Raw genomic sequence first — 13,483 nt, 5'->3', positions numbered from 1 at the left:
ATTCGAAGGTACAAACCAGTGGTGGGCTGCTGTAGGTTCAGACTGGTTTGGGCGAACCAGTAGTTCTGAGCAGGAGATGGGAACCGCCCGCCCAGCGCTATTTTGTCCTATATTGCCGTATTTTTTTGAGCCAGGCACAGATGGCTCACAGACACATTTCCGGTGCTGGGCGAACCAATTGTTACATTACCTGACACCTCTGGAACAAGCGGTTGTCCTGGCAGACCCAAAATCCAAGTGGCTGCACCAAGGACAACCAGTTTTTACAGTGGTGTATGTAAAAATATAATCTTTCCATAAATTCAAAAGCAAGGAAAAATGGTTCCCTGCCATAATTAATTTCCCCCACCTCAGATAAAAGTTATTTGGTGACCAACGTCTTTTACAGATAGATGTATGTTTGGTGTGTCATACTGAAAAATAGACTTCACTTAATTATAAATGTACTGGCTGAATTTACTTTAAAATGTGCTTGTTACAAAGTGCTGAACCACGAGAAACACATGTTTCATTTTTGCCTCCTTAGAAGTAGCAGATAAGAAAAACATTAGTAGTGATTGTTGAAGACTCTATTCTTTGGTTCCCATCCCAAGGTTTACAGGTTCTAAGAATTCATAAACTCCTCCTCTTTCTGTTCCCCACTAAGGCTGACCGAATTTAAGCAATCATGCCTGTTAGATGAAGAAAACTGCCACAGATTTCATTTAAGTTTTAATTGTTTCATGGCCTTTGCACCCAATATAAAATATATTCAATATTTCAAGTTTTGTAACTATAGTCTAGTCCAGAGATTGAGCGGCATGGTGGTCTAGAGGGGAAGACGCTCACCTCCCACTTGGGAGGTGGAGAATTCAATCCTAGGCAGCAGTAGGTGCTTCTCTATCAGGGTTCAAAGGGAAAATATATGCTGAGAACTCTGGGTAGGCACCAGGAAAGGCATCTGGCTAGTAAAGGCTCAGTTCCATTCAGTCACTCTGACTCAGTGGTGGGTTGCAGGCGGTACGCCCCGGTACAGGCGTACCAGATCCTGCCCGGTGCACCGGGTACCATTCCGGTATGGTGCTGCGGAGGGCCTGCCCGCCTTCGCTCCCTACCTGTGCTTTAAGCTTTTGGCTCTTGCGCGCATGTGTATGGCGCATACGGCGCCTGTGCGATGCTCCGCCAAGCAGCTGGAGCATCGCGGAGGCTTGCGGAAGCGTCATTTGATGCTACAATGCATGCGTGCGCCGCACGCATGCATGTGGGTGATTGGCCGTTCCAATCATACTGGTTGGAATGGAATGCGGAACCCACCACTGCTCTGACTCCATTCCGATAAAAGGATTACAGCGTCATTAAAAGAAAAAAAAATGTCTAGTCCAGCGGTTCTTAAACATTTTGATCCCGGGACCCCTTTCCATTCTCAAAAATAATTGAGGGCCCCAAAGAGCTCTAGTTTATATGGGTTGTAGTTGTCAATATTTAATACATTAGAAATTAAAAACAAAAAACAAAAACCCTTACAATATTTATTTGTTTGACTTTTCAGATCTTTAGGGCTCCCCAGGATAAATATTGAGAACCACTGTTCTAGTCTGTGGGTGGTTTCGTTGCTATCATATGTTTATGATATGGACCTGGCACAGCTGGAATGTTCCACATTCCAGCTGTGCCAGGTCCATATCATAAACATACAAGAATGTGGCCCTGTTCTGGGCATTGCCCAGCGTTGACTACCATGATTAATTATGCTCCCACATGTACCTTTGAACAAGTGTTTTTAACCTCTGCTGGCCAAGAATTCTTCACTTGTCTATATTGTGATAGTACAGGTAATTCACAACTTATGGTCATAATTGGGACCAGAATTTCTCTTGCTAAGCAAGGCAGTTATTAAGTAAGTCGTGGGCAATTTTATAACTTTTACACAGTTGTTAAGTAAATCGCTGCAGTTGTTAAATGAATTGAGCAGTTGTTAAGCGAACCCAGTTTCCATTAACTTTCTCAGAAGCCAGCTGAAACTGTCGTAAATACATGCCAGTTGCCAAGTGCCCAAACTTTGTGCATTTGACTACGGGGCTGTTGCAACACTCATAAAGGTGAGGACCAGTGTTGTAATTATGAACAGTCATTAAACGAGTGGTTATAAGTCAAGGGCTACCTGTACATGGGACTTTCTGTTTCTCTAGCACTATTTGGGCCAGCTTGCAATTCCCATCATCTATAACCAACAAACACAGTGTATACTGAAAATTAGAAAACAAGAGACTGAGGGAAGGTTTATGTTAAATTAAATGATGCGGGAGTCATTGTTTTCTCCATTCTTCTGCCTTCAAATATGTTGGGACAAGTTCTAGAGTTCCCAGCAACCATCTTTTTTTTCCAAGAATAGTCATCTTAGGACTTAAGGTGATCTGGAGAAAATCACATTGGGGAAAAGTTGGCTAGATTTAGATCAGGGTGTCAGATTTATGTCATCACGGTGGCGTCACATGATGTAACGGGATTTTCCCCCCCTTCGCTAAGCCGGCCGGGGGCGGGGCCAACATGTAGTGCATCCAGCCCGTAAGTTTGACACCTAATTTACAACCAAACTCTGGTGGGGTTCACACACAAACATACATGGTTTATGTAACCATAATTTACCAAACTGATACAATACAGGATATTGAATGATAATTTAAAACACACTAAGGTAAAATGTGATTACTTTGTGGCAAATTCAACCAAGGGGACTTACTTGCAAGTGAATTTAAATAGGTAGTCTAGTGGCTGCCTTGTGTGTATAATTGAAATTTCAAAAGAATGTGCCTGTTATTCCATAGTTGTAGCCCTCGTCCTACCAAGCTGAAATAATTGGCTGGGATCTGAAATTCTAGAATCATACAACTGAGGCACATTCGGTAAATTCAAGGTAAAATTTCAAAGCTAAGTTTTATGTAAGTGAACATTTCTGTAGTAGTAAAGCCATGTATAATCTGATGAGGTACCTTCAATTTTAATTTTGCAGTAAAATTCATGAGAAGCCTTCTGGAACACAAATTTGTAATAGTGTTTTCACAGCCATCCTATATATTTTGTCCACCCCCAAATAAAACAAACAAGGAAGACTATTCTCTTTCAAACTATTCAATTAAAATAGAGCATACCTTCCTGGTCTTCGGCTGCAGTTTCTCCATGGAATCCGTGTGGGATTTAGTCCAGAAAAAGCCAACGAATGGCAAGGCAGCAAGGAAATTGGAAAACATTCCACAATGAGGTTGCTGTTTGTTCTGTGGCTGGGATCCCCAGGATCGGTACCAATAAGAGAGCATCAAGCCAAGAGAAAAAAACACCATTGTGGAAATAAGCACCTCCTTGTTGGCATAATTTAGCAAATCTCCACATTTTTTGTAGACATAGATAAAGGAAGCAATGCCCAGAAAAGTCCACATTGTGAGTGCTCTGTTTTTATATGTCGAAAGATGTACAAAATTGCTTAAAAGATTTTATAAAGACAAAAAAAAAGGGGGGGGGCACGTATAAGAAAAGTCAAAGCAGTCGGGAGACTTCAAGGCAGTTGCAGGAGCGCTGTCTTTCATGAAGAACCATTTTGTAACAAAGCTGTCCTCCTCCACTCGGGACACTAGCCACAGTCTAAACTATGTATGTGTAACTATATACTGTACAAAACTACAGTATGCCACTTAGGGCACAACTTTCCAACACTTGCTTGCTTAAGAATAAAGAAGATTCTTGTTACATTTCCTAAATCAAAGGATAGTTTGAGGAAACATAGCTTTCAAGGATCCCTAGTTTGGTCTAATAAGAACACTGTAGGTGTTTATTACACAATATAAATAGAAAGCTAGAAATTTATTCCTCCACGTTCTCTCAAAATGCCTATGTCCATAAATTGCAATAATGTATAAGGCTCATTCACCTTATCCTAATTGTATTTATGTACCACACATTTGATTCAAAATTCCTTTTTGGTCACATAAACCCCCCACCAATATCTGAATGCAGATACTTTGTCAAAATAATGGATGTACCTCGAGAAACGGTACCACTTATTTCTTACTGAACAGTCTGTAGGGCTGGGCAAAGATATATCTCTATATATATATAAATTTTAGGGTGCCTGATCCTTCATCCACCAAGAGTGGATGAAGCTAAAATGACCTTCTTGTCCCCGTGCTTGTTTAAGAAAGTAAAATATCCAGTCAAGCCAGTATGAGAAAAGTGCTGCAGTCCAACATGACGGGTTTTCCCCTTCTTCTTCTTAAATACTTGAAAAGATCCTAAAAGAAAAAAGAGAATTGATTTTTTTTAAACAAAAACACACAAAAAAGTAGAAGAATGGCTGTCATTCAAACCAGGTGGAGCCAGCCCTCGATGGAAAGCATCAGATTCGATTCCATCGGTCTCCCCCGGGCTGGTCCCATCCAGGTTCCTGACCGTGAGGGTTGGGGATGATGGAAAGGTAGTCCAAAGACTAGCCCGCATTTATAGGAATGGGTAGGAAGCAAGCCCGCACATGACCCAGCCAGGTAGAGGCTTTAAAATAAATACCTACATCTACAGAGGACTGAATGAGAAAACGAGGTGGAGGGTTTTCTTGACCTCCCCCCTGTCTCCGATGCGCCCCCAAAAGCCCAAACGGGACAAGGAGAAAAAGCGATTTGCGTCTTCTGTCCGTTGCTCTAGGATGAGGTTGCGCCCCTCTTCTTCTCCACCCCCCACTCCCAAAACGGGAGAAGGAGAAGATCTGGATCCCCCGTCAAGGCTGGTCTTCCTCCGCAGGGCACGCCACGGCTGCCAACCGCCTCCCCGCAACGAAGATGCGCCGGGCGTCCGAGGATGCTCCAGGAAAAGCCGGGCGAAGGATAGCGCTGCAGCGCCCGGAGGAAGGAGGGGCGGCGCGGAGGCCATATGAGAAGGGGGGAGGAGTTTATGCTAATGGACCCGCGCCTTCCCAGCCCCTCTGGCGCGCCACGCTCTCCGCGGCTCAGCCCGCCTGGCCAATCGGTGGCGCTATGCCGAGATGGCCTTATGAAGCTCCGGCCAATCGGAAAGGGAAGGAGGCGGGGTTAACCGTTCCTCAGGAGCCTAGTGCGATGTGACGTTAGGAGCGCGCGAGCGAGGGCTGCTGGTTGCCATAGGGACGGAGACTCGCGCTTGGCATCCCCTCTCGTGCGGTACGCAGCGAAACCCCTCAAAAGGGATTGAACTTCCCGGGGGGGGGGTCGGGATGCGCTCCTCCGAGAATCGCCTCAGTGTATTTCGGGATTTCTTAAAAGATGTTTTCCCCAATATCATTCTTAGAGGAACGTGGAGAGGAGGGCCAAGAGAGAAGGATATTTATTGAAGCAATTCTCGAAAACGGCTCCACAATAGGTGAGGGAACACCCCCCCCCCATTATTCTAGAGAAAGGGGAAGGCGACCCTCCTTGGCTCGCAGGGAGGCTTTGACTTCAGAGGAACCAAGCTCCGGCGAATTAAACGGGGGGAAAAACGGCTTAAGCTCCACCAATCAACTCCGCCAATGGTTCCAAGCCCTGCCAATCAGGAGCGCGGAGGGCGGTGACGTCACTGTCGGCGGATCTCTTGCTTCGCCTGGACCTGGTCGGGCCGCCGTTGCTATGGCGACCTCGGCGCGCTTGGAGCTAGGGCGCTTGGCCCAGGAGGCCGCGGTCCTGGCGAGGGTCGTCCGCGGGTCTCTCGGCCCCCACGGAGGACAGGTTCTGCTCACCCGGCCCACGGGGGAGGTCCTGCTTTCCCGAGACGGACGGCGTGTGCTGGAGGCCCTGAATGTGGACTCGCCAACGGCCAGGTAGCCGCTTTCCGGTCGAACTTTTACATTAAGATTAACAAAGAGTTGGAAGGGACTTGTAGGTCATCTAGTCCGACCTCCCGCCCAAACTTGTGGCCTAGGTTCTCTGCGGCTCGGAGAGCCTGGCCTGGGCTACGGGAGCAGGAGACAGTGGGTATTATATAAACCCCCACGAAGAAAATAAAGGTAACCCTCAAGTTACAACAGTCCATTTAGTGACCATTCAAAGTTACAACGGCACTGAAAAACATGACTTTTTTTCACATGGCCGTTGCAGCATACCCATAGTTAAGGGATCAAAAGTCGGATGTTTGGCAGCTGGTTCATATTTATGATTGCTGTGTCCCAGGGGTCATGTGATCCCCTTTTGCGACTTTCTGACAAGCTCAATCAATGGTGAAGCCAGATTCAGTTAGCAACCATGTTCCTAACTTAACAAGCGCGGTGATTCTCTTAACAACTGTGGCAAGAGGAAAACTCCCTTAGCAACAAAAAGATTGGGCTCAATTGTGGTCGTAAGTCGAGGACTATATGTAAAACCACAAATGTGCATAAAAATATCAAAATAAGTATAGAACCCGGATCAAAACCATTAAGTACAAAAGCCATGCAGTGATGAGCCCCACCTGCAGGCATAGTGTGCCATCCTCCAGAAAGATGCCCCGGAGCTCAAGAGGGTTAGAAAGATCTGATCAGGTCAGGATCTCAACTTCCTAGTTGGAAGGGGGTGGGGGCGGAGGAATATAGAAAAAAGCTCCCTTAGAAGGCAATGGAATAAGGATGGGGCCAGGAGTGAGTTGATCCAGAGAATACCCATGGCAGGTTAAATGATCAAGCCAGAGCCACATAGTGTTGTGGCCCACCAGCAGTAGCAGTCAGACAGTGAGGAGGTTGGGGAGGAGCATGGGCCAGTCCTGGAGGCTGAGGAAGACTTGGACGAGGGCTCTGCGTCGGAGGCAGAGACAGGGCCAAGACTGGCAGTGATCAGGTGCCTACGGAGCTAGACAGCAATGAGACAGAGGAACAGCTGGAGCCTGTTCCTAGTGTGCACATGCACAGAGCTGCCAGAAGAAAAGAACGACTCAGAAATCAGGGTAGACTTGGGAGTAAAGTCACAGGTGGAAGGTGATTGGCCCCTCCCATAGGAAATAAAAGAGGAGCGAAAGGGGAGTGGGCTTTCGCAGGAAACAATTGGTTCTTTCTGTCGTTAGATTCATTTCAGGAGTGAAGATCTGTCCATGAATCTCACTGTGCCCAGTCTTCCCTTGCACAACACCTCATTTGGAAAATATTTGCATGGCAGCTTTCCAAGATAGATAAGGTCTGTAGTCATAAATATTCCTTTGAAAGACTGTTTGCCAGGTCTTGCTGAATGTGAATGAGAGAAATTTGCATTTGTTCAATAAAAGGAGTTTTTATTCGGAACCAGGACTCTGCCTCATGCTTTTTGGAGAAGCCTAGGTCAGAACATATAGGGCCATAGAAGTGAAACTTGTATCTTGAATCTTGAGGATCCCAGGTATCTCTCATCACTGCCTGGGCTAGTACAGGTAGTCCTCGACTTACAAACAGTTCATTTAGTGACCATTCAAAATTACAACAGCACTGAAAACAGTAAACTATGACCATTTTTCACACTTATGACCATTTCAGCATCCCTGTGGTCACATGACTTACATTCAGATACTTGATAACTGGATCATCTTTATGACAGTTGCAGTGTCCTGGGGTCATGTGATCCCCTTTTACAACCTTCTGATAAGCAAAGTCAATGGGGAAGCCAGATTCACATAGCAACCGTGATACCAATTGAACAACTGCAGTGATCAACCAATGTGGCAAGAGAAGTCTTTAAAATGGTGCAAAACTCACTTAACAAATTCTCACTTAGCAACATTAATTCTGGGGTCAATTGTGGTCGTAAGTTGAGGACTATCTGTACTTCCAAATGTTCCAAATGTTCTTTATGGACAATTCTATATAGAACTCATTACTGTAAACCAATTAGGGGATTATTAGGGTGTGAGAAATGGTGAGCAAAGCTTCCCTATCCAAGAATGGCTATCGTTGCATACTAGATGTAACTTTGCAAAAACCCTCCTTTGTGAGAGTTGCTATTTCATCAAGCAAGAGCTGAATTTCGGAGGAGATAGTCCCTCCTTTGACTGTAACTGCACCTTCAAGGAGGAGGAGACCATCTGTAAGAAAATATCCCCCATTTCAGTACCCCAGAGATGGTCCAGAAGGATACTATGCCCAGTGGCTTTGAAAGTTGTTGAGAGTTCAAATAAGACCAGGAAAATTGGTCTTCCCTCATCCTACTTTGAAATGTGTAGCACCTGAAGGTCAGCACGTGCTGAGCCTTTCTTTCCCTTACACAATCACAAACTATGATTTATAACCATATAAGTATGTGATTAGATAATGATGATTATATGATTATAGAACTGTCAAATTATTTACTAAGACTATTACTATTATTCTTCTCATCCTTCCTAGTACCTATCTCTTCACACTTATGACTATAACCATGTTGCTTGTATCTTTACAATTTATATTCTATTTGTTTCTTGTATGGTTTGATTGCTTATTAGTAACCTATATATCATTAAGTGTTGTATCTTACGATTCTTGATGAATGTATTCTATTTTATTTTCTTTAGGTACACTGAAACTTTATGCACCAAAGACAAATTCCTTATGTGTCCAATTGCACTTGGCCAATAAAGAATTCTATAAATGTTTACAGTTAAGCCAAAACCAGGCAAATCATTTTTGCAGTATTGTTGTTGTTTTAGTTTCAGCTGAGTTCTGGACCAGAATTAGCTAACTACATTTTATCCTCTCCTGTGTTGCAAACCTGGAATTAGATTATATCTCATGCCATGCAAATGAAATGTTTGCATATTAATTGAATCTGCTTCACTGGTCCTTTTCAGTCACATAGGAATCATTTTTAGTGTGCAATCCAAGTATATATTAAAGTACATTATTTTCTTTATGAAATTTATTTTTATGTGATTGAAGATGGTTAATGAAACAGCTTCAAATAAGATTATGCCATGCAACCTAGAAAGTCTGAGTAAACCGTTTAACTGAATCGCAGTGAATATGCTGTATGAGCTAGGAGTTCACATTTAGTGCTTTGTTTGAGCATCATTTATTTTACACTGTTCCTGTGCTGCTTCACTTATATAATAAACATAAAGCCATAAATTCATACAATCACAATAGGAAAATAGGATTAATAAACCCAGGTAGTAATATATATATATATATATTTATTTATATTCCATATTTCTTAATCGTGCTTTCTCTTGGAGGGAAACCCTTGGAAAGATTGCTTCACACCAATGAGAAAATAATATTTTCAATAAATAAAGGCCTTTTGCTTTTTATATTCTTTATTAATAGAAAACAATATATATAGCTCAAAACTGAATTATCAGCAGTAATGATGTTATCTAGTTGGATAATAAAAGTCTGTGAATAAAAAATAAGCTCAGAGCACCAAGGACTTCACAATTCTTTATTAAATTTTTATTTTTAACATTCTTATGAAAATATATAGATCTAAAATACATTATTCTGCCTCTAAAAATGGAAAGAAAGATGGAAATTTATCACTACATGGTGAAAAGGCCACTGAGCAATATAACATGTACTCACACAAACTAATCTTTCCTGTTCAAAAGCAGGAATGGACAATGTTGTCACACAAGACTTGGCTCTGACAGAAAAGTAATTTCACCATCTCTGCTTACAAGGTAGAACTTGACTTCTTCCTGGCTCGTGGAGAAAGCTTAATACTAGGTGTAGCTATTACCTATAATTTCACGCTTGCCTGAGGCAAAAATTATAAGAGTTTGTTGCTTTTTCTTAGTCATCATTTTTAACTAAAGCAAAAGACAAATGTATGTGTGTATCTATTTATTTATTTATTAAATGTATATGCTTTCTATCAAGCGACTCGGGTAATATAGAAAATATTTTTTTTAAACAGTGCCAAACTATATAGTATTTTTATTTATTTTCTTAATATAATTTATAGCTGTTTAATTCCATGTGACTTTAGATAACATTCAAATATGAATAACAAAAAATAATGTATTGTAGTAAAAAAAAACATTATTTATCACACTAGCATTTTTTAAACTATTCAAAGACCTGGAAATGCCTGAAACTGGAACATGAAGGCCCTCTTGCATATTATATATTTGATTGTGGACTTTGCAGTATTGGCATTGTTGCTATTATTCCATCCCACCAGAATAGCCTTTGGGCTGCATATATAGCTAAACTAAAGCAATCTAGGAAATCATGCTAATAATTGTTGCCAAATATTTGATTCCCTGCTTTCCCAATCCCTCCCTGCTGTCTTGAATGAAATCTTATATTTAAATTCTTATTTAATTATTCAACAACTCCCCAAGATCTGTTTTTCTGCATAGTCTCTGGTAGTTCCAAACAAATCAATCTTTTCAAAGGCATATATGCTTAAAATGATTCATTTCAGTTTGTACATGAAATCCTAGCATGAAGATTCATATGTAAACAAGATAATTGTGTTTAGCAGTCTTTTATAGATTTATATGGGTCTTGTCAAGAACTGTGTTTTGGGCAGAAATTGGAACATTTTAGATATTTTAGATGTTTGAAATAAACAGTTTTTTAAAGTTAACAATTGGTTTCTTCTTTGATTTTGACAGAATTATGATAGCATGCATTTCTACACATTGCAATTTGTTTGGAGATGGCGCTAAAACCTTTATCATTCTACTCTCTGATTTACTACGACAATTTGAAAAACTTAATAAAAGAGATCAAGGGAAATATTGCAGTTTGAAACACATTTCCCACTTTCTTGTGAAGATCCAAACAAACATCCTGGACCATATAATGACACAGGACCTTAAGAAACATTTTTGGTCAATCTTTTCTGCTTCTGCTTCAGATACAAGACGGAATTTGGAGTTAGTGTTAGAACCTTATTTTTGTGGGAAAGTAGGAAGTAACAGACAAATGTTCCTAACTCGTTTGACATGTGATTTCTACTTCAAAGTTACAGCAGGTAAAAACCAGAATGAAGCATTATACTTGGTGAATGAATGTTTTGCAGAACTGCATACCACTGTGACAGGCCTTCCTTTTTCAGATTCCAAGATCCTAGATGGCTTACTACTTCACAGAGACTTTGCCGTATACTGTCCTGCAGATGGTGATAAAAGAATTATAATAATAACAGAACCTATTCACTCCTCTCTATCTGAGTTGGGTATAGAAGTTGTCATAACTGCTGAGAGTCAATTCAAGGCATCAGATACCTGGATTACAAAAAGAACCAAAACACTTCTACAGCACATGCAAGATAACGACATCAAAGTAATACTATCAGGTGTAAAACAGCACGATATTGTTCATCGCTACGGCAAAAATAATGGCATATCTATTGTAGACTGCTTGTTAACAGAGGAAATCTCTCTTATTTGCAAGATTACCGGAGTTTCACCTTTCAAACCATCTTTGGCTAATATTAACCATGAAATCACTCAAACAGCTGTAGCCAAATTTTGCCAGCCCTTCCACCTTGGAACCAAAAGGTTTGTTCACATTGGCTTTGCAAAAACCTCTACCATCCAGCTTTATTGCATGATTCTCTGTGGACCAGTACATGGAGTTACAGAGCAACACGCTTCTGCTTTTCGTGAAGCATTCAAAATGCTACAGCAAATGTTTACAGCAATTAATCTTCCTCAGAATTGTGACTCAGAATTGGAAAATCACAGTCTTCTGAATAGCCTGAATAAAACTCAGGAACATTCATCTCCCCATCAGGCATTATTTCAGGAGCACAATGATTGGAGAAAATTTCAAACCAACACCGAGCATCTCGCACCTTGTGGGCTTAAAATGGAGAAACACTCTGCATCTTTTTCTGTAGTAGACGAAAATGTGCTGCATTCATCCAGTTATAATTCTTCAACCATAGTCATGCCTTCTGTTGATCTGATGCATGGTATTAAGAGCTCATTATTCCAGAAAAGGGATGATAACTTAGTTGGCTGTCAAACGGCTTCTTTAAAACCGAAAGTTCAAAAAGAAAGGTTGCAAATGACTGAGAACGAACTTCTTGAAGATAAACAGCCTGCTTTTAATATAGCCGATAAAAATGTACAGCTGCAAGTTAGTACTGCCAGGCTGCTTAAATATGAGGAGAACAATCAAAGGGGTAATCAGAATTACTCTGACTCTTGCATAGAACTGGGGTCAGTTCTGCCAGTAGGAGGGCTCTTTGAAATCCTGCTACATTACTATCTATCTAACTATGCAAAACAATGCCAGTCCTCAAATACATCCATTATTTGTTCTACCCTTGCTGATGTAATGCTAAGTATTCCAAAAGCTCTCTGCATGACACAAAAAAGGAATGCCTTTCCTCAGCTCTGTCTCCAAATTACTAGTGCCCTCAAAAGCAATCAACAGCTTCTACCAAATCAAAAGCTTCTAGAATCAGTTTCTTGTAAATACCACTTAGTAGCTTCAGTGCTTCAGTGTGCAGTTCAGTTGCTTAGTGTTGACTTAATCATTAGCATTAAAAGGCTACCACAGAAAGCTGAAGAGAGTGACTCAGATGTTGATGGGTAAAAGCAGACTACTCATGCACTGGTGGGAACCTCCTCCATCTTGTTTGATTACTTTTTTTTCTTTTATCCCCTAATTCTTAATGAAAGGATCCCAAAGGAGAAGAAAGAGAAATAATATAACCATATTATTCTTCCTTCTTCACCTTTCTGATGGCTAGCAAGGACTTCAAAATAATCAGCTTTTGCCAGAAGTGTACTCAGACTTATTTACATTGCCTCAAAGTCCATGCAGTGTGTAACTTTGCATGGGTATAGATCAAAAACTAATCTGAACTGAGGGGCATTAGATACCCAACACAAGTAGCAGTGACAGACAAAATATGTCCTTACCTTTACACCCTAAGAGAATCCATTGATTATATTTTCCCTGAAGAACCAGTAGGAACTCATTACCAGAAGTGGTTCCTTATAAAGGCAACCTTTATTACTTAGGGTGTGGGAGTCAAACATATCAGCTCTGCATTTGTTCAGTTTATTTACGCATGAAATCTGTGTCATGGCTTTCTTCTAGGTGCTGGAGGTAGTGTCCATATGTCTCTGCTTTTCTCCATAGTGAGGGGGAGGAGTATCCAGGATGGGTTGACCTTGTCTTCTCTTGATTGGGCTGAGTCAGATAAGCTCTTTAGGCCACACCCTGGTCACCAGGTACTACCCCAGTTATCAACTCAGCCCTCAACTGGGCAGTTGTACCATCCAGGAACTCCTGAGAATCCTAAGAAAAAAACTAGAGACCTTTTAAAAGAAGCACAAAACGGCCTGAGTATCTGAGCTCCCCGAGCGGAGGAAAAAAATTGCCAAAAGCCCCCTTGGGGGGCGGCAAGCTGCCCAGGCATCTGAGTGAGACAAGTATCACTCAGAAAAGGAATTCTGCCAGGCAAGCAAGAAGCAGAGGGCACAAGCCTACCAAAGAGACTCACAGAAAGGGAGGGTGCCCATTGACATCCCGGATCTCTGGGGCCCTGTCCAGGGAGGGCAATCACACCCTTTCACAATGCCACCCCGGTTGCCTCCCCTCCTCTGGGCCCTCCCCCCAAGTCAGCTCATC

The 13,483-nt window shown here is 41.8% G+C and overlaps 2 protein-coding genes across 2 annotated transcripts in view; one reads left to right on the top strand and one right to left on the bottom strand.

Moving 5' to 3' along the window:
* The window catches only part of SQLE (squalene epoxidase), a 30,928-nt gene extending 26,062 nt beyond the window's left edge, over positions 1–4,866 (bottom strand). The window contains exons 1-2 of the mRNA XM_081950592.1: positions 4,538–4,866; positions 3,129–4,262 (exon numbers count right to left, since the gene is read on the bottom strand). Coding sequence (XP_081806718.1) covers positions 3,129–3,413 — 285 coding nt within the window. The 5' untranslated portion in view covers positions 3,414–4,262; positions 4,538–4,866. The remainder of the gene's footprint in view (positions 1–3,128; positions 4,263–4,537) is intronic.
* A 580-nt stretch (positions 4,867–5,446) lies between these two features.
* On the top strand, positions 5,447–13,178 carry BBS10 (Bardet-Biedl syndrome 10). The gene is made up of 2 exons (XM_081950596.1): positions 5,447–5,794; positions 10,504–13,178. Exons 1-2 carry the CDS (start codon positions 5,604–5,606, stop codon positions 12,437–12,439), a joined length of 2,127 nt encoding a protein of 708 aa, XP_081806722.1. The 5' UTR covers positions 5,447–5,603; the 3' UTR covers positions 12,440–13,178.
* Positions 13,179–13,483: the final 305 nt, after the last annotated feature.

Source organism: Natrix helvetica (assembly GCF_964273705.1).
Source record: "Natrix helvetica genome assembly, chromosome: 4".
Taxonomy (NCBI): Eukaryota; Metazoa; Chordata; class Lepidosauria; order Squamata; family Natricidae; genus Natrix; species Natrix helvetica.
This window is presented reverse-complemented; position numbering and strand designations above follow the sequence as displayed.